Genomic DNA, 22,067 nt, shown 5'->3' with positions numbered 1-22,067 from the left:
TTCGGCGACGGGCGACCTGTCTGCCTCTGAGTCTGAGAAGCATTGCCCAGTCCAGGGGCAATGCCAGGACCAAACTGGGACCACAAAAGTCAGGAGACGGCCAAAGAGCCCGAGGGCCACGGCCTGGGATCGGGGCCGCACCTTCTCCTTCGCTTGACGACGAACTTGTCAGGCCATCGCTGTTTAGATGGAATCAACAAACACCAAATCAACATCAGCTTTTGTTCCGTGGCCAGCCGTAGTAGCCATCTTACCCACGGAGATGCACGACCAACCGCGAACCAGCTTAGGCAATTGCCGACGACCGCGTTGCGTATAAGACATGCGCCAAGGGGCGTTTACGGACCCATCCTCTTGCTCTTTCTCTCCTGCTCCGATCTGCTCTTTCCTTCCTTCTTCCTTGCCCTTTCAGCGCGCGGCCTCTAGAAGAGGAGTTTCTTTGTTCCCTTTACTTTGCTGACACAGTTCGACTCGCCCCTGTTCACCACACTCGCTCGTATCCATCATGATTCTCTCGACTGTCTCAGCCCTCCTCTTCCTCGGCCTCTCCCGCGCCGCCCCCCTCAACCCGCGTCTGGTGACGCTCGACCCGGCTGCCACCGCCGAGGCGCAAGTGCGGGACGACACCGCCACGCGCGCGTTCTCGAACACCGCGATCAAGGCACGTCTTTCGCGTCCTTCCGGCGTCGAAGACGCGTTATCGTTACTGACGCGCGCACGTTCGTTTGAATAGACCTCCGACGGACAGTGCTTGTTCGTCGTGAGCGGCTCGGGTGACTTCCGCAACAACCTCACTCCCGTCCAAGTCGGCGCTTGCGATGGCTCCGCCGGCCAGCAATGGGACGTGATCACCGCCGGTGCCCACAACGACCAGCCCGGCCAGGCCCTCATCGTCAGCTCTTTGGTAAGGGACATCCTCGCTCCGTTTTTTTTTTCCCTCCCTCCCGCTTTTTGCTGACACTGCGAACCGCTAGACGCAAGCCTGCCTCAACTTCGATCCTCGCCGCGCGGCGGGCAACCAGGTCCTCCTCTTCTCGTGCGGTGGCCGCGCCGACGGTGGCGGAGCCGTCACCAACTCGCAGCTGTTCGCGTTCAGCGGCGGCTCGGGCCCGCTCCCGCTCGTGCCCCAGAACGGGAACAACCAGACGCTGTTGACCGTCACCAACGGTCTGCTCGACCAGGCCTCCGGCTCGCCCGACAGCGCGAGCGGCAACGAGGTACGGTCACGAAAAAATCGTTCCGTGTTTTCCGGTCCCATGTGCTCAACGATCTTATTCCGTTCACTCAGCTCTTCACCTTCGGTGGTGACGCGGCTGCTGCTGCCTCGACGGACGCCGCGACCTCCTCCTCCTCCGCCGCGGCCGCCGCGACCTCCTCCTCCGCCGACGCCGCGACCGTCACCCCCGCGCCGTCCACCACGGCCGCGACCGCGACCGCGACGGACGTCACCTCGGTCTCCCGCGCCGGCGTCGTGCTCAACCCGTCCGCGGCGGCCGAGGCCAACCCGCGCGACGACACGGCGACGCGCGCGCTGTCGGGCGTGAGCATCAAGACGGGCGACGGCGACTGCCTCTTCGTCGACCCGACCGCGGGCGACTTCCGCGAGAACCTGATCCCGGTCCAGGCCAAGGCGTGCGACGGCAGCGACAACGAGAAGTGGGACGTGATCACCGCCGGCGTGCATAACGACCAGCCCGGGTTCGCGCTCCTCGTCAGCACCCTCGTACGTCCCCTCTCCCTCTCCCTCTCTCCCCCTTCCCCCACCTTTTTATTTTTTTTATTTTTTGGGCTTTGCTGACGGTTGTTGTATTAGACCCAGGGCTGCATGAACTTCGACCCGCGCCGCGCCGCCGGCGACCAGGTCATCCTCTTCTCCTGCGGTGGCCGCGCGGACGGCGGAGGAGCCGTCACCGACTCGCAGCTGTTCGCGTTCAACGGCCAGACGCAAAACGTCGCGCTCGCGCCCCAGAACGGCAACAACCAGACGATCCTGGCCGTCAACAACGGCGTGCTCGACGCCGCGGCGGCCAGCCCCGATGCCGCGACCGGTAACCAGCTCTTCACCTTCGCGTAAAAGGCAAAACAAAAAGTGGGTGCTGAGAGGGACACGTTTTTACGGCCCTCCGAACACGAAAAGGAAGATACCCGATAGGAAGGGAGATACCATGTCGGAGAAACCCCCATGAGTCTAGATGGAGTTGGTGTGTGGGTGTCGGCTAAGTTATTATCGACCGAGCCTATGCTCGGTCGCCCCTGCATTCTTTTGTACTATGGAGCTAGTCTCAGTGAAGTGAAAGAGCCTTCAAAGAGTATCTTCTGGTATCCTAAGTTGTTGTCGGCTACGAAGCTCAAGCGCCCAAGCCAAGCACTTGACAGGGTGGAGTCGAGCATCTTGCCGTCGCGATTACGGGGGTGTGTATCGGTAACAGCCTATACCGAATATGCGCTTGATGGCAATTTTGATTGCGATCACCAAATTCGCCCGTTTCTCGTTTTGCAAATCGGTGGAGAGGTCTTTTCGGACCTTTTGCTCGACCCAAGCACACCCTCCTGCCTCCGCTATGCAACGGGTCTATGTAACCTCTCTGTCCATCCCTCAAGCTTTGCTGTGACACCGAACGCCCTCTGTGCTCATTTGTGGACCTCCTGATCAACGGTGGTTTGTATATTGAGAAGCGCAGGAACATCACTGCACGGTCGCTCGCGGGGTGCGAAAATGAGCGGAGGGGCCGGGACTTGCCGCGCCGGACCGTCCCCGGCGGTACGGACGAGGGGCGCGCGCCCCATGGGCTCAACCGTTTTGGCGCCGACGGCTCGAGAATTCCAATTGACCCTCTGCAGCGTTTTGGCGAGCGAGCGAGAGATCCCGTCCTCTTCCTCCTCTTCCGTCTTCCCCCCCCCTCCCCGTCCACCTCGCAGGCTTTCCCGTCGCTTGCGCCCGAGTGAGAATTCCCCCGAGGCCGGCGATAACGAAACTTTTGATCGTCCCGCGGGCTCGCCTGACCTCAGGGCAAACGCTCAGATCTCTCTCTCTCTCTCTCTCACCCGTCTCTTCGGCCTCTTGTTCGGAGGGCGTGATCGAAAACCGAAAGACGAGCGTGCCCAGGAGCGGGCGGCGGTTGCGAACCTTATTCCTCTCACCCACACGCTCAATAATACACCCTAGTAATTTGCATCGCCCAGCGACAGCCTCCATTCCGCGTACATCCCCTTCCCCCCTCTTCCCTTCCGCTCCCTTGCTAGCCGCTGACGCTCCCTTCCCTCTTCTTCCCCTTGTAACATCGCCGACCTACCTCCGTACCCCTCTTGCCCTCCTTAACCTCGTTCCTCGGTTACCGCCCACACCCAAGATATGGGCGCTGCGCATACAATCAACGATGCGGTGCGGCAGTGCAGTCGTCATCCTCCGCAGCATCCTAGTCGCTCATCTGGGCGCTGTTCATAATTAGGTGGCCAGATCGTTCGTCGGTCGCTGGTTCAAGCTCGACGGCTCAGGTGCAGAACGCGAACGCGAAGGCTCTCGATTCCTGGTGCGTCCGCGCGCGCTCGTGATTCTTATATAACCTTCGTGCCCCGCTGACAATGGCGTTATCTCAGACGGAGATTCGTGCTGGGATCACGACATGGGCCGCCATGGCCTACATCGTACGTCTCCCCTCCCCTCCGTCCTCGCTGGCGCCGTTCCTCGCACAAGCTGACATTTTTTCTTTCACGTCCGTCTGGATCGCTCCTGTCCTCCTCCTCGCAAAAATTTCCGATGCGTACCGCCATGCGTCGCATCCATGTGCTCATGCTGCGTGCTGTCGCTTCCCGCTCCCTCGAACGCCACCTCCCACACCATACCACACCACCATATGCAAACGACGACCCACACGCTGCGGCGTCGCGAAGATCGCGGTCAACGCCTCGATCCTGTCCGACTCGGGCGGAACGTGCGTCTGCACCCAGAGCGACATGTGCGTCAACGACGACGTCTACCTGACCTGCGTGAGTTGTTATCGCCTTCGACTCCTTCGCTCCTTTCCCTCTTTGTTCCTCTGCCGCGGCCCTGCCTGGTCTATATTCATCTTCCCCCCGCTCCCGCTGCCCGCTTGCGTTCCCGGTTCCATGAATACACGGGGCGGAAAACGCGGGTCGCTTGGGTGTCATGACTGCGGTGACTGCCACGGACAGGACTGCACCCGCGTCTCTCTGGTTTTCTTTCCTTATTTGTGTCCCGGGCGCGGCCTTCTCGGCGGACTCTGCCGGCGGGGCGTGCGTCAGCGGACACCATAATCGGTATCTTCGCCCCAAGCTTCCGCGTTCGTTGCGCGCGTCGGCATCAAACCTAGTCTCCCCAAGCTTCCCTTCCCTTCTTCCTTCGATCCGCGCCTCTATCGCGTTTTCGCACGGCGTTTTTTTTTATTAATACCGTCTCCTTCTGCTTTAACGTTAAGGTTTCTTTTTTGGAAGATGGGATCTCGATGTGCTGACGTCTTTGCTATCTTATCGGTTTTTTTTTGGTCGTAGGTCGAAGAGGTACGGCAGGATCTGATCACGACGACCGCGGCCGTGTCGGCGCTCGCGTCGTGCTTGATGGGCTTGTTGGCCAATTTGCCCATCGGACTCGCGCCCGGTCTAGGATTGAACGCATACGTGAGTCGAAATCGTGACGACAGCATTTTCTACCGTGTGCTGGGTCGGCGAGCCCGCTCGAGGATCGAGAGCTTGCCACCATCAGCTATTCCGAGCTCGGGCGGCTCGCCGGCACGGCGCTACATCTCAAATCCGCGTGCGCTAATTCGCGTCTTGGGTAGTTCACGTACAGCATCGTGGGCTTCCATGGATCGGGCCAGATAACGTATCAGGAAGCGCTCGCAGCCGTTTTCCTGGAAGGGTACGCGTCTACTCGTTTTATAATGGCTTGGTGCCTGTTCTGATCCCCCCTGATAGCTGGGTGTTCGTGATACTCTCCCTCCTGGGCCTACGGCAATGGCTGGCGCGGATCATGCCGCAGTCATTAGTATTGGCCGTTGGCGCTGGCATTGGCTTATTCATCGCCTTTATCGGCCTGTGTGAGCATTTCCTGCGTTTCATGCGACGAACGTGGGCGCTCATCCCTTTTTTTTCCCCTCTGCGCACAGCAAACGGCGGTCTTTTCGTGATCGGCGGCGACCAGACGAACTTTGTCGGCCTCGGCGGTTGCAAGGCTGAAGGTACGCTTCCTCCTCCCGCGTTTCCTGTCTGCATTCCTTAGCCTGACCTTCGGGCAACGCGATTCAGATTATGTCGAGAACCTATCGGGCTACTGCGCGCGCGGCGTTCTCCGGCTTCCGACGATGTGGCTCGGCATCTTCTGCGGCGGGATCCTGACCCTGCTCCTCATGCTCTACCGCGTCAAGGGCGCGATCCTCATCGGCATCTTCCTCGTCTCCATCATCTCCTGGCCCCGGCCGACGTCCGTCACCGCCTTCCCGCACACGCCCACCGGCGACGCCGCCTTCGACTATTTCAAGAAGGTCGTCACCTTCCGCCCGCTACAGCGCGTCGGCGACGTGCTCGACTACCACTACGGCAACGGCCGGGTGTGGTACGCGCTCGTCACGTTCCTCTACGTCGACATCCTCGACACGACGGGCACGCTCTACTCGATGGCCAAGTTTGCGGGCTTGCGCGACCCGGTCACGCTCGATTTCGAGAGGAGCACGGTCGCGTACTGCGTCGACGCGTTTTCGATCAGCATGGGCGCGCTGATGGGCACCAGCCCCGTGACGGCCTTCATCGAGAGCGCCACCGGTATCTCCGGTACGTCCCGTTTCGCCGATCCCGGTGTACATAGGCCGTTTTTGTATTTTTATTTTATTTTTTTACTGATGGATGATCTCCCTTGGCGCGGACAGAGGGTGGACGGACGGGCATCACCGCGATCACGACGGGGCTCATGTTCTTCGTCAGCGTGTTCTTCGCGCCCATCTTCGCGTCGATACCCCCTTGGGCGACCGGGAGCGCGCTCGTCATCGTCGGCTGCCTGATGATCCGCAAGTGAGTCGCGGTACGCTTCCGTGCAGAGGTTCAGCCGAGAGCTCACCCTGCCGATTTTCAGTGTCAAGGAGATCAACTGGGACTACGTCGGCGACGCGATACCCGCGTTCTTGACCATCATCATCATCCCTCTATCGTACAAGTACGTTGCTCTTTTTTTTTGGTCTCGCGTTGGTGATTCCGTGCTCATATCCCGGCGGCGTAGCATCGCGTACGGTATCATCGCCGGCCTGGGGTCCTACATCGCCATCAACGGCACCGCCTGGATCCTCATGAAGATCTCAGGCGGACGCATCGTCCCCGCGCACTACGAGTACTCGGAGGAGTGGGTCGTACCCCCGGGCGGCCTCGTGCCCATCTGGTTGTGCGTATCCAAATGCCCCCTTTCTTTTTCCCTGACGCTCGCGAATGCTCACGAGGACTCTGATCAGCCAAAAGCTCACGGGGAGATATCAAGACCCACACATGGACCCGCCGCAGGAGTTGCAGAGCCGGCAAGAGCACTCGATCGACATGGCCGAGTCGGCGCACGGGGACGCGCTCCGGCAGAAGTTTGAGGACGAGGTTTCGGTGCGGTCATCCGGACAACATCATTGAAACGATATTTGGGGCCGACGTCGTTTGAACTCGCTTTCCCTCCCCCCCCCTCTGCTGTGCTTTGCTTCCCTCCCACTCTCTCTCCCCCTCGCATTCCGTGCGCCACGATCCCCCGTGTCTTTCCCTCCCACCTACCTCTCCCCTCCCCCCCACTCCACCGCTCTTCCCTTGAACAGATCGCTCCGCTGTGCCCCGACCCGCGCTGATGAACTGGACTAAACTTCACCCACAAAACGGATCAGGGCCGACCGAGGAAGATACGGGAACATGTTCCATTGCTGTAGATATTGTATTGTCGTTTGGGTATATCTCTTTCCTTTCTTTTATCATCATCCGTGTTGTTTGTTGTTCTTGCTGCTTGCTTGTGTGTATGATGCTCCAACGGCGGTCGTATGTCTCTGTAGGACGGGTATCTTATTGGTTTTGTTCGCCAACGCACCGGGCGTTGGTCAGGAACTACTGGCAGAAGATGGATCGTGAAACGTAGAATCAATATTCTTGCATATAAAGCATTGCGGTTTGGCTGTTGCGTCAAAAGGGTTCGGCAATGGAAACGAGCATATCATTGCTTATATAACGATTCGTTGGATCATACATGGCGTAAGTGTCCTTATGGTACGGCAGGCGTAGCTATGATAATCAAAAGAGATATAAGAGAGGCACCGATGTCGACTTTGTCGACCCCATTCTTACAGCCTTCTACTTGCCTGACCCGCGTGCGATGTCTCACATAGCGTCCAGCTTCGCGAGGTTCTTCAGGAGGCTCTTGGCGCTCGCCGCCGCCCTCGCCAGCTTCTTCTCCGTGGTGTGCACCATCTTCTGAACATTCCTGGCCTCCACCCGCTCGGTCCTCTTCAGCTCGGTTGCCCGGACTTTGGCGGCCTGGAGCCTGGCCGACGTGCGGGCGCGTTGACGACCGTCGGACGATGCAGCTATTCCGACGCGGCGGGAGCCACCGACGCGTCCACCGCGTCCACGCTTCGAACGAGAGGCGCGACTCGTGCGCGAGGCAACCTGGGGTTCTTGGTCTTCATCCTCCTCGGTGGTGAGGTCCATGGAATACGAATGGTCGTCGTAACCGACCAACGTGTCCGTGTCATCGTCTCCTCCATCCGACTCGAGGTCAATGACACCCGACGCGGCGCCTACGGGAGCGTCGGATACAGGGATTGCGTAGATGGTGGTCTTCGGAGAGCGCGGCACAGGGTCCCAAACTGGATTGTTATCCGGGAGAAAGAGCAGATCACTGGCGTAATTGGTCGAGTACCATTCTAGTTCGGGGCGATCCTCTTCCTCCTCGAGGCTGGAAGACGATTCTGAACCTGCGTCCGATCGCGCGTCCGTGGCTACGTAAGAAGACGCATCCGAAATCGACGTTTCATGAGAGGTTGTTTCCGGGCCAGACTCGTCGTCCTGCTCCGTGTTGACGTCGGCGTCGGTCTCTGCATCCGAGTCGTTGTCGGAGTCGTTGTCGGAGTCGCTATAGTAGGTGGACTTCCCATTGGTCATGAATGTCCGTCTGAACGCAGGTTCAGGGAGCCCGTTTCTGTCAATGAAACCCCTAACCAGATAATGATCGGCAGAGTACGGTTTCAAAAATGGAGGAGGGACCTGGCGTCGCTCCAGCCATGGGTCGCATCGGGCTTCGCGCAGTCGCAGGCGCTCACTTGTGTTCTCTTTTGTCAGCTTATCGAGGAGATTGCATGCTAAGTCGAAGTAAAGTGAGTTTTTTTATATCATGTACGATTCAGCGTATACATACCGGGCGAGCCCATCCGCAACTTTCGCTTTGCCGTGTAATTGGAGAGCCTCGTCTGCATCTGTTCCTTAAGGCTCATCTCATCATCGACGCGGTAAAATGGTTTCTCCCAGAGGCTAAAGGGCGGAATTGAAGCGCGCGTACCGGGGAAGAATCTGACCACTTACACGAAGAACATGATAGCTCCCACGCCAAAGGTGTCTCCAAGCTCATTATATTTAGACTTCAAGAGCTCGGGTGGTGCCCATTGTGCATTTCCGACCAACTTCTGGTCGTCTCCGTCGGTTGTGCTGGCAAACCGCTGGGCAGATCCGAAACCGCTGATCTTGATTGTAAGGATCTGGCCGCAGCTCTCATCGCATACGAGGATGTTCTGCGTGTGTTGAGGGTGAGGTTTGGCAAGGAGAGGACTTGAAAGCGAATGTGACAAACCTCTGGCTCGACTTGGCGATGAAGGACGCCCTGGCTGTGCATGTACTACGGATACAATGTCAGTGGCAAACCGCAGTACGGTCATGAGGTGCGCTACCATCAGTCCGTCCATGAGTTGAGCGACAACAGGACGAGCGAGTAGTTCTCCTAGAAATCGGACATTGCATTCAGTGGACGGCAACGACTGGTTCTACGGACCGTGGGACATACCTAGTTTTCCTCTGATCTTGATATAGTCGAAAAGATTCCCGTGCGGGAGCAGTGATGTCACCATGCCTTCAGGTGTTACAGTCAGGGAGCGCGTGGACATGTGAATAAACGACTCACCAATCCGCGTGACCGCTTCGCCGGCAGCTTTGGGATACAGGAACCAGTCAGAAAAAGACAATATGTTCTGATGAGTCAATTCTTCGACCATTCTCAATAGCTGTGACTGTGCGTGCTTCATCTTCTTGGTGGGCATCGATAGAACCTTCACGGCCACAGCATGACCTGTTGTGAGATGCGTGGCACTGAAAACGACTAAGGATATCCCTCGGGTAAAGAGCGAGAACTTGGGCGGAGAGAATCTTGAACTGCTTACATCCTTTACCATGAACACCGCGAAGAACATTGTGATCGTCGATGCTGTAGCGATCAACATGGTATGGAACGTCTTGCAAGTCTCCCAAAAAGCGATAGATATACTCTGTGGGCAGTGAATAAGTACTGCGTCAAGCTTGCATGATCCGATACATACCGTGGTCACCGATACGAATGACGGTATTGTGTAAGAGTGGGCACTCGTCTCCGACGTATATCATCCTTCCATTCACCTGTCATGATCATCAGCGAAGCCAGGTAGATCAACGCGAGCTTCGACGTACACGAATGCGTGCGGCTTCCTCCATGGGCAGGATTTCTACCTGTGCATCTTCAGAGCTGTCATTCACCTTGCGGATGACGGCAAGTGCCGAACGATTCTCTGTGGTTGAGCATTAGATGATGTGACGCTTATATGGTAATGGCACCGACCTTGCTTTGACTCGAACGGCGCCGGTGGCTGTCCAACGCTTTGGGAATATAAATACCACTCCGGCGACGAGTTATCGAACAGAACGTGTTGATGAGGCTTGGAGGCTTGAAGGAAGGCCCAGTTCTTGCCGCGCAGTTCGTACAGCAGAGACGCTTGCTGAGCAAACACTTGATCCTTCTTCAGTGGCATGGTTGGCGGATAGCTCGCAGAGGTAGAGCGGGGTAAAACTCGCCTACAAGCATGGTTTATATGCAGATTTCGATGGTGGGGCATTGTCTGTGGCGGCCATGGCCAGATGGCCAATCATCCCCAGAAGCATTGCGGGTGGCTTTGTCCAAACTATAGGCCACTGGCGTGACAAAGCGCGGCCCATGTGCCACTGCAACAGTGCGGCTACTGGCGATGCTAGTGAGAATCTGATATACCGGGCATGAAATTGCAGTGGGCTCCTGACTTAGTTATGTATACGTGTAATGTAGACGCCGAAGGCGGACGATTTATTGCAGTGTTGGCGCACGTGAGTGCACCGACAACGCATCGGGCCACTTCGGCCCGGACGCGCCCCCGGACTCCCATTAAGCTCGACAGATGACAAGATTTGATATAGTACAGCAGCAAGGACGAGCAACCGAAGTCATTTGCGCGCAACTGTTCTAGTAATGCGTGTCGAGTACACACCCGTAGAAGATACGACAGGGTCGAGGCACGGGCCGCCCGGATGACCCGTTGACAATCAGGGGATCGGCAGCATTGTCAACAGGCCTCTCCTCCAGATCTTGGACCGGTGTCCACCTGTAATGGTCGAGCACCAGATGCCTCCAACGCTTCCTGGCTTCGTCCCACTCGATCATCTCGTCTCGATCCTGGTTCACATAAATGGGATTCCCTTCTTCTACTCGCTCGGGTGAATGCGCTTCAACGATCCAAGGAGGGAACGTCCGCATCGCCATTGCGATGCAACTCAAACATCGACCATTCTGGACGTGCCATAACTCCATCGTGTCTAAGACGCAAGTGGGAATATGTCGGAACTGGAGGGTGAAAGCCGTCGAGAACGCCCTAGGGCGTCGCGGTCGACGGGGAGCCGGTAAGACACAGACGTTTTCATCAGGGGCGGCTTGGTCCAAGAACAGCTCGTTGGCAACGATGTCCTCCTTTGCCAGACGTCGTCGGCGACGATTTTTTCCCCGGGGGACAACGGACCAATCCTGGAAAGGCGCGCCTTGTTGATCTACGCCGAATCGAGGTCTTGGATAATTGTATTTCGTGTGCTCGAAGTGTCTTCGCTGCAAGGTCGTCGGTCTGCATATGCAGACGGCAGGCATGCCGTCGAGCATAGTACGGTAGATTGACGCAAGTTCGGCGTCCGAGTAATCCTGAGAGTATCTCTCCGGATCGTTGTACCGCGGCCAGGTTACATCAGGTGTGATAACGAGAGGGTTGTGCCTCGAATCTGCGGGTTGTGTTGGGGAGGGCGGCTGAATACGGTGTGTCCCGCGCGCAGGAGCAGAACTTAGGAATCTCATGAGTCGACGTAAAGCAAGCAATAACGGCAAGATTACTCACGATCTATCTCGAATTACATCAGGCTCGAGGGCGGTGTTCACTGGGAATGACGCTGCCTGTTTACAGAGCTTCCTCGTCGCTTTTCGGAGATCTCTGACTCTGGCCATGGTCCGAATCACAGCCTCTTCAGTATGAGCCACGAGATCGCGAACCGCGGACGCCTCATTGCTCATCGTGCGCATTTCTCGTCGCAAAGCGAGACGAGCCCTGATCTCTGTCGTTTGGGCCTCATCGCTACTGCGGCGACCCTTGGTAGGGCGTTCATCCAACACAGACGGCGATGGAGGTCGTTTGCGCTTAGGCGCTGCACGGGGTGCGGGGGTGATCTTGATGGTCCCATCTGAAGCGGTCTCGGTGCGCGGCCGAGCGCCGGATGCTGTTGATAAGCCTTGAGGTCTGCGCACCGAGTTTGTTGAGTCGTGCGGGGAGACTTCGGACGTTCGTTTACGAGTAGATCGGAGGTTATAGCCATGATGATTCGATCCTATATAACATGAGGCATTGGGAATCCGTGAGACGAGAAGAGGGTTTGTGCGTACTGAGCGAAGGCTGGGACGTCGTCGCCTCAAGTTTCAGCACGGCGTTGCCAAACTCGACTAGGGTAGAGGCGCGCTGCTTTTCGGCGCGAGTGACTGGTCTGGCGTTGTCTTCGGCAGTCTCGAGTTTAGCTGGTGAATGAGATAGTCGGGTAGAGGTTCGGGTGACCTTCGAGACGCGGACCATGGGTATCTCGCTGTCGAAAAAACGGATTGTTCAGGATCTGATCCGGTTCGTAAATTCTCGCCAGTAAATTCTAGGGATGAAAGCAAGTGTATACAGACAAGGATGTCCCGTATGAGATGCGGTAGATCTCAGCTCTGAGCTGAGACTGCAGAAGTCTACTCAACGCCATTGCCACGTGGATGTCTTAGATATCTCTGTGCATGTGATCGTGATGGCGCGTCGTGCGCCCCTTCTCACTTGTGACACCGATGAGTCGGCCAATAAAGTCTTCCGACCGACATTTGGACAGTACCTCGGGATGCTTGAGCCTACGTTGGCCAGAGGAGGATGGCGCTTGGGAACACGCCAAGCGGTCGCATCTACGGCTTACTATGACCCCTTGTGCACGAACAGTGTGGACCCTAGCGCTGGCGCCTTATACATCACTACACACATTAATCAAACAGTTTGTACAAATCCGATCTCATGATCGACTAGGTCATGAATACATTCCTCGAACGTATAGGAATTGGCTTGTCCAGCGTCCCGTTGAGGACCTTGGGGTTGGCAGCACCGTCGCTCGGTCTCTCCTGCAGCTCATCAACCGGTACCCACCGGTAATGGTCCAGAGCCAGATGCGGAATCGCCTCTTGTCCTCACCCCACGCGATGACTTCGTCGGATAACTTATTGACAAACGCAGGAATTACGGCCTTCATCGCGTAGATTTCACGATCAATGGCGAGAAGGAATCTATGGCCCTGCCGATGCAGTCGTGGCACTCCCTCTGGCATCGCCAATCATCCAGCGCTTTTGAGAACTTGGGGATTCAAGTTTTTGAACTCGACTCTGTGTTGCGTAGCGAATACTCTTGGCCTGCGCGGACGCAGCGGGGCCGGTAGGATACGCTTGCTCCCCTCACCCTCCTTGCGCGACAGAACATTCCGGAGGATGTTGTCCTTCAACTTGATGTGTGGGGAACCGGGCGCCAGCAACAGTCGGGCTGGACCAGCACTCCAGTCTTCTAAGAAGTGTCCCTGAGCGTCCACGCCCATGTGAGGGTATACAAATTTCGTGTGGTTCTTGCGGCGCCACGACCGTTTACGTGGACACATACAGCAAGTAAGCTCATCTCCGCAGAAGTATTCGAGTAAAATGTGGGACGTCGACCGGAGTTCGGTGTCCGAGCCGGGTGAGCAGTCGTCAGAAACCAGTTGTTGCATGTTCGAGAGAACAGATTGAAGAGTAGGTGTCGTGTCCACAATACGACCGCCGTTGGAGCATCATACAAATAAGCAATCAGCAAGAACAACAACACGGATGATGATAAAGAAAGGAAAGATATATCCAAACGACAATGTAGTACAATATCTACAGCAACGGAACTTGTTCCCACATCTTCCTCGGTCGGCTCTGATCCGTTTTTGGGGTGATGTCGAGTTCCGTTCATCGGCGCGGGTCGCGGCCAAGCGGAGAGACCTGTTCAAGGGAAGAAGGGGGGTAGGGGGGTGGAGACATAGGTGGGAGGGAAAGACACGGGGATCGTGGCACACGGAATGCGAGGGAGAGAGTGGGAGGGAAGCAAAGCAAAGCAGGCCTGGGGAGCGAGTTCAAAGTCGTCGCCCCCCCAAATATCGTTTCAATGATGTTGTGGGTTGGCTGTTGCGTCAAAAGGGTTCGGCAATGGAAACGAGCATATCATTGCTCAAATAACGATTCTTTGGATTGAGTGTCCTTGTGGTACGGCAGGCGTAGCTATGATACTCAAAAGAGAGATAATGGAGGCACCGATGTCGACTTTATCGATCCCATACTTAGAACCTTCCATTTGCCTGACCCGCGTGCGATGTCTCACATAGCGTCCAGCTTCGCGAGGTTCTTCAGGAGGCTCTTGGCGCTCGCCGCCGCCCTCGCCAGCTTCTTCTCCGTGCTCTGCATCATCTTCTGAACATTCCTGGCCTCTGCCTGCTCGGTCCTCTTCAGCTCGGTTGCCCGGACTTTGGCGGCCTGAATCCTGGCCGACGTGCGGGCGCGTTGACGACCGTCGGACGATGCAGCTATTTCAGCGCGGCGGGAGCCGCCAACGCGTCCACCGCGTCCGCACTTCGAACGAGAGGCGCGACTGGTGCGCGGAGCAACCTGGGCGTCTTCCTCTTCCTCCTCCGTGGAGAGCCTCATGGGATGCAAACGATCGTCATAACCGACGACCGTGTCAGTGTCATCGTCTCCTCCATCTGAGTCGGAGCCAAATTTCCCTGAACATAGGACACCCACGGAACGGTCAGATACAGGAATAGCACAGACGGTTGTTGCCGGAGAGGATGGGAGAAGATCTTGGTCCAAAACAACACTGGTATCCGGAAGAAGCAATGGGTCGCTGCGATGGTGGGTGTACCATTCAAGTTCGGTGCGCTCTTCGTCCTCTTCCAAGGTAGACGATGACTCTGAATCTGCGTCCGACCGCGCGTCTGAGACAGCATCAGAGGATGCATCAGAAGCTGAGGCGGACGACGTTTCCGATCCATCGTCCGACTGCATGTCCGAATCAGTATCCGACTCCGCGTCGGCGTCGCTTTCGGATTCGGTGTCGCTGTCTCCAATGGGATCTCGCTTCAGTGGTACAGTCCGCAGTATGCTGCTTCGGACGGGAGGTCTGGGCGTCTTGCCTTCGAGAAATTCCACGACGCGAAAGTCGTCGACGGAGTAGGAATCCGGAGAGGGAGGAGGAACCCGGCGCTGGTAGAGCCAAGAGTGGCGTCGTGCTTCGTGCAGAGCCAAGCGGTCGGTCATGTCCTTCTTTATCAGCCCATTTAGAAGATCGCTCGCTGAGGATTGGACGAAATATGAGTAATGAGTAATGCGTTTTACGACGACGTGCGGTAGACTCACCATCCTCGCTCATCATCAACTCTCGCTCTTTGACGTAATTACAACGCCTCGTCTGCATCTGTTCCTGGAGGCTCTTCCCCTTCTGGACACGGTAAAGCGATTTTCCCCAGAGACTGGCAGGGCTGTTAATGAAGACCTCCAAGCTTAGCACGCAGAGCACTTACATGAAGAACATCAGAGCTCCTGTGCTGAACACGTCGCCGAGCTCAGTGTACTTGTGATCCAGTATCTCGGGTGGTGCGCATTTGGCGTCCCCGACCATTTGCTCCTCATGAACCCGAACATCGGCAATGGAGGATCGTTGTATGGAACATAACCCGCCGATCTTGATTGTTGGTACGTAGCCCCAGCTCTCGTCACAAACGAGGATATTCTTAGTCACATCCCGTGTGAGGTCGCTGAAAACAAGCTTGAGAATAGATAGGACGTACCTTTGGTTCTATGTTACGGTGAATGATACCCTGGTCGTGCATATACTGTAGGGATACTGTGAGTGGAAGATGGTAGACAATAAGGCTCGCATTACCATCAATCCGTCCATGAGTTGGGCAACTACGGGACGGGCGTGCATTTCACCTAGAGATCGTGTGTCAGTATCCTGCGAACAGAAGTGAGTTATGTGCGGCTCACCGAGCTTCCGGCCAAACTTAATATAGTCGTACAGGTTACCACCCGGAGCTAGAGATGTCACCATGCCTTTGGTAAAGTCATCAGTGGAATTGGAGGTGGAAAGGAAGTTGATTGAGGCCCCACAGATTCGTCTGAACGATTCTCCAACGTCTTCGAAAAGCATGAACCAGTCGTCTACCGATGCGATGTTCCGGTGTTTCAGCTTTTCGATGGTGCGCAATAGATCCGCCGCCTTGCTCAACTTCGGGAGCGATACATTCCAAGATTTGACGACCACAGCGTCTCCAGTTCGGATGCGCGTCGCACTATAGACAGCTGGAATAAAGCAAGAGGTAAGACGCGGAAATCCGACGGATTGGATGAATCGTTACTCACGCTTTGCTGGCCACCCAAGGTTCCGACTTTGGTTGATCTCGTAGCGTTCAGCATGATAAGGGACGTCTTCAGTATCACTCAAAAGACGGTAGATGTATTCTGCCACATCAAGAGCAATAAGCACGACTAAACGCGCGCAATGGCTGGAATGGTGAACCTTTGTCGTTGATACGGACGATAGTATTCGGTACGAGCGTGTAGCAATCTCCGACCTCGGCCAATGACCCGTTGAGCTAAAAGCTGCTGAGTCCATGTGGGCGGCTCAGCGCAGTTTCGCACTCACGAAGATGCGGGCTTCATCGTCGACAGGCTCAATTTCCAACTGAGTGGAAATGTCGCCGCCTTCGATCGCATTGTTTTCATCACCCTTACGGATTCGAACTATGGCCACGGCTACTCGAGCGTCAGACACATCGTGTTGCAGACACAGCAGGCACTGACCTTGCTTCTCTGGCTTATCCTTGACGTGTGAATGTCCAAGTGGTAGAGAGCACAGGTACCACTTATCCGAAGATTTATCGAGCAGAATGTGCGATTGAGACTTGGTATATGACTGCAGAAAGGCCCAGTTACGGTCGCGCAGCTCGCAAGCAAGGGACGCTCGCCGAGTGAACAGTTCGTCAGTGAGGGACATAGCTGAAGAGGGTCTCGTGAGAGGCGGAGACGCGTTCAAAGGGCCCAAGGTCCTTCGTTTATATGCACAATCGGTTAACGACGCTTTGTTTGTGGTGTCCGTGGCACGACGGAAAGTGATTCGCAATGGCCAGTGGCTTTGTCCATATTGTGGGGCATTGTGCACATGTACGCAAGGCCAACCTAGCAATCGAAGATAGCGACACTGGGCGATCGACGTGTTCCGTAGACGTTCGAGATTCAAGACGTGGCAAATGTTGCAGCGGGTACGGTGTTAGTAAGTAGATTCTGCGAGGGAATCTCGTGTTCGCCACAAGCGCAGCAAACCGGGGCCTCCCCTAAAGTTCTCTTGGCTTGCCGATGGCCTCCATTGCGTGACTGTCTTGACGCTCTAGAGTCTGCCTGGGGAGACAAGGCCTGGCCTTATTTTCCCAACAGTGGCCGGTAGAGGTTGCCTTGCCGCATATACGTCAGGCGTACAGCCATGGTTACACCGGATCCCTGCTTTTCCTGAGTTGCAACAGTCGACCGCACCAAGTCCAGCGGTGCACTACTGGTAGGTACATGAGTACCTCATCGATATGCATGTACTGTAACCTATCGGAGTCCTCTTCAGCCGTCGAGCATAGATAGCTGGGTACCCCGTCAGTGCATGCAAAACCCGGCCACCCCCGTTTACCCCATGGGCAAGAATGTAGGGGTGGGTTAAAAGCATTATCAAGAGCCCCAGACCGTGCATCGACGGCTCAAGATCGCATAACAGCGCTCTCGCATTGTGTTGGTGGCACTAACACCTTGATGCACAGTTGGCCGGACTCAATCCCCGCGAACATATTTCTATAAATGCTATTTCACGGTTGTCATACCCGGTGGTGACTTGGTTAGTTGCAGGAGCTGTGGTATGCATGCTTACCTGGGTGGTGTGTTTTCAGCGATGGCGCGGACGAATGATCGAATTGGCGCATGAGAGTCTGTACGGATCCACTCAGACCTCATGCACTCCATTACAACTCAATCGTCTTGACGATGCCGCATTATGATCCAAACTATACATTAGCCAAGGGCGTGTCCAGTATGGTACCGTACCAGAGAGGAAACGGCTGAGGAATAGGTTTGTTGAACGAGCCGTTGATCACTGAGGGATCAGCCGCGCTGTCACCCGACCTCTCTTCCAGCTCTTGTATGGGAATCCACGTGTGGTGGTCCAGCACCAGGTGCCGCCAGCTTTTCCTGTCGTCGTCCCATTCGATCAACTCGTTGCGTTTCAAATTCACATAGACCGGATTTCCGTCCTCCGTTTCTTCTGGCCCACGCGTCTCGACGATCCATGGCGGAAACGTACGCATGGCTACGACGATGCAGTTCAAGCACCTGCCGGTGGATATGTGCCAGAGCTCGAGCGTATCGAAGACATGACGTGGTAGATGTCGAAACTGGAGGGTGAATTGGGTCGTAAAACCTCTGGGACGTCGCGGTCGTAGTAGCGCTGGCAGTAACAGGCGATGATCGTCGTCGAGCCTTTCCCATTCCAAGAGCAGCTCTTGGGAAATGATGATTTCTTTGATCATGCGTCGTTGGGAATGCGAACGACGACGCGTGGTCGCGCAAACAGCCCAGTCTTGGAAAGACATGCCTTGCGCGTCAACACCAAAGCGAGGCCTGGGTCGTGAGCACTTCGTTTTGTCGACGCGCGTCTGTTGTAGGGCGGTCCGTCGACATGTGCAAAGAGTGGGAGAAGCGTCGAGCAACTGGTGATATAGGGAGGCGAGCTCGCCCTTTGAGTAGTCATAGGGATCTCTATTCGGGTCACTTGGTCGCACCCATGCTGTCGCAAGACTAGTGACCGGGGGTACGGGGTTTTTGTCCGTAGGTGCTGGTTGTGCGGTACGCGGCTGCCTACATTCACCCTCCTGTGCAGGCCTGCAGGCGATTTCATGAGATTCCACAAGTCGGATCGAGAGTAGAAGAGCAGCTTACAGGCCTCGAGTTCTATCACCTTCAGGAGCGGGTTTGGTCAGCGGTAACGCTGCGGGTGCTATGCAAAGCATCTTGGTCTCCTCTCGCAGCTCCTTAACTCTAGCAGTGGTCCGGTTCACGGCCTCTTCAGTTTGAGCGATGAGGTCGTGTATTGTGGAAGCCTCGTCCCTCATCGTGAGCAGTTCTCGTCTGAGGACGCCAGTTCGCTTCGTCGGCACTTCATCGCGGCCAGGACGGCCCTTAGTAGGACGTTCGTCCAGCACAGACGGTGATGGAGGTCTTTTACGCTGACGCGTTGCACGGGGTGCGGGAGTGATCTTGGAAGTATCAGGAACAGTCCCTGTGCGCGGTCGAGCGCCGGATGCTGTTGTTAAGCCTTGAGGTCTGCGCACTGAGTTTGTTGAGCCTTGCGGGGAGACTTCGGACGTTCGTTTGAGAGTAGATCGGAGATTATAGCCATGATGAGTCGATCCTATATAATGTCAGGCATGAGGGATCAATGAGACGACTCAAGAGACATAGGGTTTGTGCGTACGGAGCGAAGGCTGGGACGTCGTCGCCTCAAGTTTAAGCACAGCATTGCCAAACTCGACTAGGGTAGAGGCGCGCTGCTTTTCGGCGCGAGTGACTGGTCTGACGTGGTTTTCGGCAGTCTCGAGTTTAGCTGGTGAATGAGATAGTCGGATAGAGGTTCGGGTGACCTTCGAGACGCGGACCATGGGTATCTCGCTGTCGAAAAAACGGATTGTTCAGGATCTGATCCGGTTCGTAAATTCTCGCCAGTAAATTCTAGGGATGAAAGCAAGTGTATACAGACAAGGATGTCCCGTATGAGATGCGGTAGATCTCAGCTCTGAGCTGAGACTGCAGAAGTCTACTCAACGCCATTGCCACGTGGATGTCTTAGATATCTCTGTGCATGTGATCGCGATGGCGCGTCGTGCGCTCGCCGTTTTCCCCCTCTCACTTGCGACACCGATGAGTCGGCCAAGAAAGTCTTCCGACCGACATTTGGAAAGTACCACGGGATGCTTGAGCCTACGTTGGCAAGAGGAGGATGGCGCTTGAGAACACGCCAAGCGGACCATCCGGCTCGCATTTACGGCTTACTGTTCACTGCATCCCGCTCAGCGTCTTGTTCCTCAACCCTGAACTCATGCGAATCGACGGATCACCAGATCCTTGTGCGAGTTGCTACCTTTGCATGTAAAAAGCTAGATGTTGAGACCCGACTCGCCGCTACGGCTTGCTACGATGCTTTGTGCGCGAACATCTGCGGTCTCCGTCACCGCCGCGATGACACGGCAAGTCAGACCGAGCGGGTCATATGGTCAGGCCGAACGTTCGCCATCCTTGGACAGATCCCAATCTTACGACTCTCTGGAGTTCGTCAATCTCGCGCCAGGTGTTGGCGATCAAACTGCACAGCGTACTGCATCAGGTTTGCACTGGTCATGTCATACAAACCCTTTCGCCTGTTCATCCAACCTGCCTAGGCATGCGGAACTGTAGACTCCAAGAGTCTATCCCTCGACCAGAGTCTACGTCACAGAGACCTGCACCGACATCCGACTTTCTTGCCGCTCCATCTCCATCTCCAGACGAAACGTCTGAAGACGAAGTCCCCATGATCATTAATCAATCACTTCTCAAACTCGTCCAGGAAGCGATCCCACTCTCCGTCATCTGATGAAGAATGCCCCAGAAAGCGTGGTCGCACTGACGGTCGTCTTCAAGTCCACAAGGGAGCCTCGCGCGCCCAGACCGAAAACTGGAGGAGCGACGCTGCAGCAGCGCGATCGTTACTTTTAGCCCAGCACGCCCCGTACAGGCTGCGCTCAGTCGACGCCCTCCCTCGAACCCGTCAGTAGACCAGAGGAACGATCCTCATACTATGTCGACAAGCCAACACGTATGTGCTTTCTCTTGCAGTCGTGCATTTCATTCTCACCCGCTCTCGTAATGAAGCAGTGCTATTCGTGAAGACGAAATCTGGGAAGTACATCCGGAGGATGGAGCTCCGGCCGATTTCCAGGGTGTCCTCTCTTCATCGCAGGGATTGATATCCGACGATTGCTCTCCCAACTCATACCACGAACTTCGGTCATCAACTCGCGCCTTGCTCAAGTTCTTCCGCGTAGGACGTCGTTACCAACGACGTGTCGACCGGGCCCAGATTCGAGGTTTCAGACTGTCTGGATAGTGCCTCCGGCGAAATTGCACCTCTGCCAATATTTTCTTGGCCATCACAAGATCATACCTGGCTACGCAGCCGCCGCGGGACGTGAAAGGTCTGATCACGTCCTCTAAGGTACTTATCGAATTGGCAGGGATCGAAAACCCGGCGAAGCAGAGACGATCTGAGGGCGCGAGTAAATTCAATTAAGTACAGGCGCGGACCGTTGAACCAGATCCGGTACTCTGGACATGATCTATTCATTTCGTCGCAGCCGAACTCCTCGACATTGGGGCGAAGTGCGCGAGGAGTCACATTGAGTCGGCGTACAGATTCATGCACAATGGCTTCAGCGAGGACCACAAAGACAGGGAAAATGTTTTTGTAACACACGATGTTCCTCGGTTCGAGGTCGTTATGCTTGATACCTCCGTTATGATGGAGTAGTACGTAAAACGAACAGAACCCCCTACTGGTAGTCGGGATGCGGTTGGGATGGCATGACAGAGCGTAACATGCATGTCTTGTGATGGCCAAAAATGTACACTAGAGGATCGGTATCTGGTATCAAGGAACTAGATCCATATCTATCCCAAGTATCTCGTCGTCATTATTCCCAAGATCCTCCCTGCGTTTCAACGTTGGCTTCGACAGGATCAAGCGCCGATCCAGCCTGCCGGATTCCCGGGTACCTCACGTCTGCAAGAGGGACGCTACCGCGTGCCAGTGCCTTCGCCGCTGTGTTCACCGGGTCCGGCGATGTAGCGAGACCTTTTCGTACCGTCGCGGCTCGCGCACAGTTCAGCTTGATCGAATTGCGCTTGGCCGACGAGAGGACGCGCTCCGAGCGATCGCGCGTCACCGGGGAGTAGCGATAAGTCGACCCAATAGGGTAGACCCGCGGTCCGCGCCAGTTGGGTTTGTCGGCCAAGGAAACGATGGTTTCGCTCACGGGATCCCAGCCTTTAACGTCTTGTTTCTTCGTCGTCGTAGTAACGTTCCGGTTCGACAAACGACGGCGACCCGGGTGCGACAGGTTCATAAGCCTGTGCTCCAGGGATCGGAACGACACGGATCGCGGCGAGCGAGGAGCTTGGTTCTGGGGAAATCTCGCTAGCAAGCGCGCCGAAGTCGCTCTCAGACTCCAAGAAAGAGGGATTTACGAGAGAATCTAGAACATCCCATTCAAGCCCCCGGCGCGCCTCGAATTCGCTCTCGGAGATAAGGCCAGCATCGAACAGAGAATCGCTGTCGGCGGAGAAGCAGTCGCTGAAGTCCAGAAGACCGTTCTTGTTG

General features: G+C 55.9%; 6 protein-coding genes across 6 annotated transcripts; 1 reads left to right on the top strand and 5 right to left on the bottom strand.

The window, feature by feature from the left end:
- The first annotated feature begins 374 nt into the window (after positions 1–374).
- On the top strand, positions 375–6,765 carry PUNSTDRAFT_122783 (xanthine/uracil permease). The gene is made up of 18 exons (XM_007388151.1): positions 375–661; positions 734–904; positions 975–1,217; positions 1,289–1,723; positions 1,814–2,197; positions 2,960–2,984; positions 3,450–3,530; positions 3,598–3,645; positions 3,892–3,987; positions 4,510–4,635; positions 4,797–4,876; positions 4,933–5,054; positions 5,124–5,195; positions 5,263–5,784; positions 5,880–6,021; positions 6,083–6,163; positions 6,227–6,385; positions 6,453–6,765. The coding sequence occupies exons 5-18, from the start codon at positions 2,193–2,195 to the stop codon at positions 6,616–6,618; spliced, it is 1,725 nt and encodes a 574-aa protein (XP_007388213.1). The 5' UTR covers positions 375–661; positions 734–904; positions 975–1,217; positions 1,289–1,723; positions 1,814–2,192; the 3' UTR covers positions 6,619–6,765.
- Positions 6,766–7,161: 396 nt separating this feature from the next.
- PUNSTDRAFT_122782 (kinase-like protein) lies at positions 7,162–9,727 on the bottom strand. Its single transcript, XM_007388150.1, has 10 exons — positions 9,676–9,727; positions 9,549–9,624; positions 9,393–9,497; positions 9,137–9,331; positions 9,020–9,085; positions 8,907–8,956; positions 8,810–8,854; positions 8,545–8,750; positions 8,381–8,493; positions 7,162–8,324 (listed from the first exon to the last, which is right to left on the bottom strand). The coding sequence occupies exons 1-10, from the start codon at positions 9,697–9,699 to the stop codon at positions 7,345–7,347; spliced, it is 1,860 nt and encodes a 619-aa protein (XP_007388212.1). The 5' UTR covers positions 9,700–9,727; the 3' UTR covers positions 7,162–7,344.
- A 750-nt stretch (positions 9,728–10,477) lies between these two features.
- PUNSTDRAFT_138458 (uncharacterized protein) lies at positions 10,478–12,113 on the bottom strand (the record flags this gene model as incomplete). Its single annotated transcript, XM_007388149.1, has 3 exons — positions 10,478–11,336; positions 11,391–11,874; positions 11,930–12,113. 3 exons carry the CDS (start codon positions 12,111–12,113, stop codon positions 10,478–10,480), a joined length of 1,527 nt encoding a protein of 508 aa, XP_007388211.1.
- A 1,657-nt stretch (positions 12,114–13,770) lies between these two features.
- Positions 13,771–16,619, bottom strand: PUNSTDRAFT_146404 (kinase-like protein; the record flags this gene model as incomplete). Its single annotated transcript, XM_007388148.1, has 10 exons — positions 13,771–14,916; positions 14,981–15,093; positions 15,145–15,353; positions 15,412–15,456; positions 15,507–15,556; positions 15,611–15,925; positions 15,986–16,084; positions 16,143–16,218; positions 16,269–16,378; positions 16,427–16,619. The coding sequence occupies 10 exons, from the start codon at positions 16,617–16,619 to the stop codon at positions 13,943–13,945; spliced, it is 2,184 nt and encodes a 727-aa protein (XP_007388210.1). The 3' UTR covers positions 13,771–13,942.
- Positions 16,620–18,182: 1,563 nt separating this feature from the next.
- On the bottom strand, positions 18,183–18,910 carry PUNSTDRAFT_122781 (uncharacterized protein; the record flags this gene model as incomplete). Its single annotated transcript, XM_007388147.1, is given in 3 exon segments — positions 18,183–18,443; positions 18,463–18,538; positions 18,596–18,910. 3 exon segments carry the CDS (start codon positions 18,766–18,768, stop codon positions 18,183–18,185), a joined length of 510 nt encoding a protein of 169 aa, XP_007388209.1. The 5' UTR covers positions 18,769–18,910.
- Positions 18,911–21,736: 2,826 nt separating this feature from the next.
- On the bottom strand, positions 21,737–22,060 carry PUNSTDRAFT_138455 (uncharacterized protein; the record flags this gene model as incomplete). Its single annotated transcript, XM_007388146.1, has 1 exon — positions 21,737–22,060. A coding segment is annotated over one exon (324 nt), but the record flags the coding sequence as incomplete, so codon positions are not given.
- Between the last annotated feature and the right edge of the window lie 7 nt (positions 22,061–22,067).

The sequence above is a fragment of the Punctularia strigosozonata genome (genome assembly GCF_000264995.1).
Source record: "Punctularia strigosozonata HHB-11173 SS5 unplaced genomic scaffold PUNSTscaffold_17, whole genome shotgun sequence".
Taxonomy (NCBI): domain Eukaryota; kingdom Fungi; phylum Basidiomycota; class Agaricomycetes; order Corticiales; family Punctulariaceae; genus Punctularia; species Punctularia strigosozonata.
The sequence above is the reverse complement of the archived record's forward strand: the minus strand, read 5'-3'. Positions and strand labels throughout refer to the sequence as shown.

Excerpts from the sequence above, each read along its gene's own strand:
- PUNSTDRAFT_122783 (XM_007388151.1), top strand. Across the intron at positions 4,877-4,932 it reads GCAGCCGTTTTCCTGGAAGG|CTGGGTGTTCGTGATACTCT; the intron begins GTACGCGTCTAC and ends CCCCCCTGATAG. Across the intron at positions 6,164-6,226 it reads ATCATCCCTCTATCGTACAA|CATCGCGTACGGTATCATCG; the intron begins GTACGTTGCTCT and ends CCGGCGGCGTAG.
- PUNSTDRAFT_122782 (XM_007388150.1), bottom strand. The coding sequence starts at position 9,699 with ATGGAGGAAGCCGCACGCATTCGT. Across the intron at positions 8,957-9,019 it reads CAAGATCAGAGGAAAACTAG|GAGAACTACTCGCTCGTCCT; the intron begins GTATGTCCCACG and ends TCCGATTTCTAG. Across the intron at positions 8,494-8,544 it reads GGAGCTATCATGTTCTTCGT|CCTCTGGGAGAAACCATTTT; the intron begins GTAAGTGGTCAG and ends TCCGCCCTTTAG.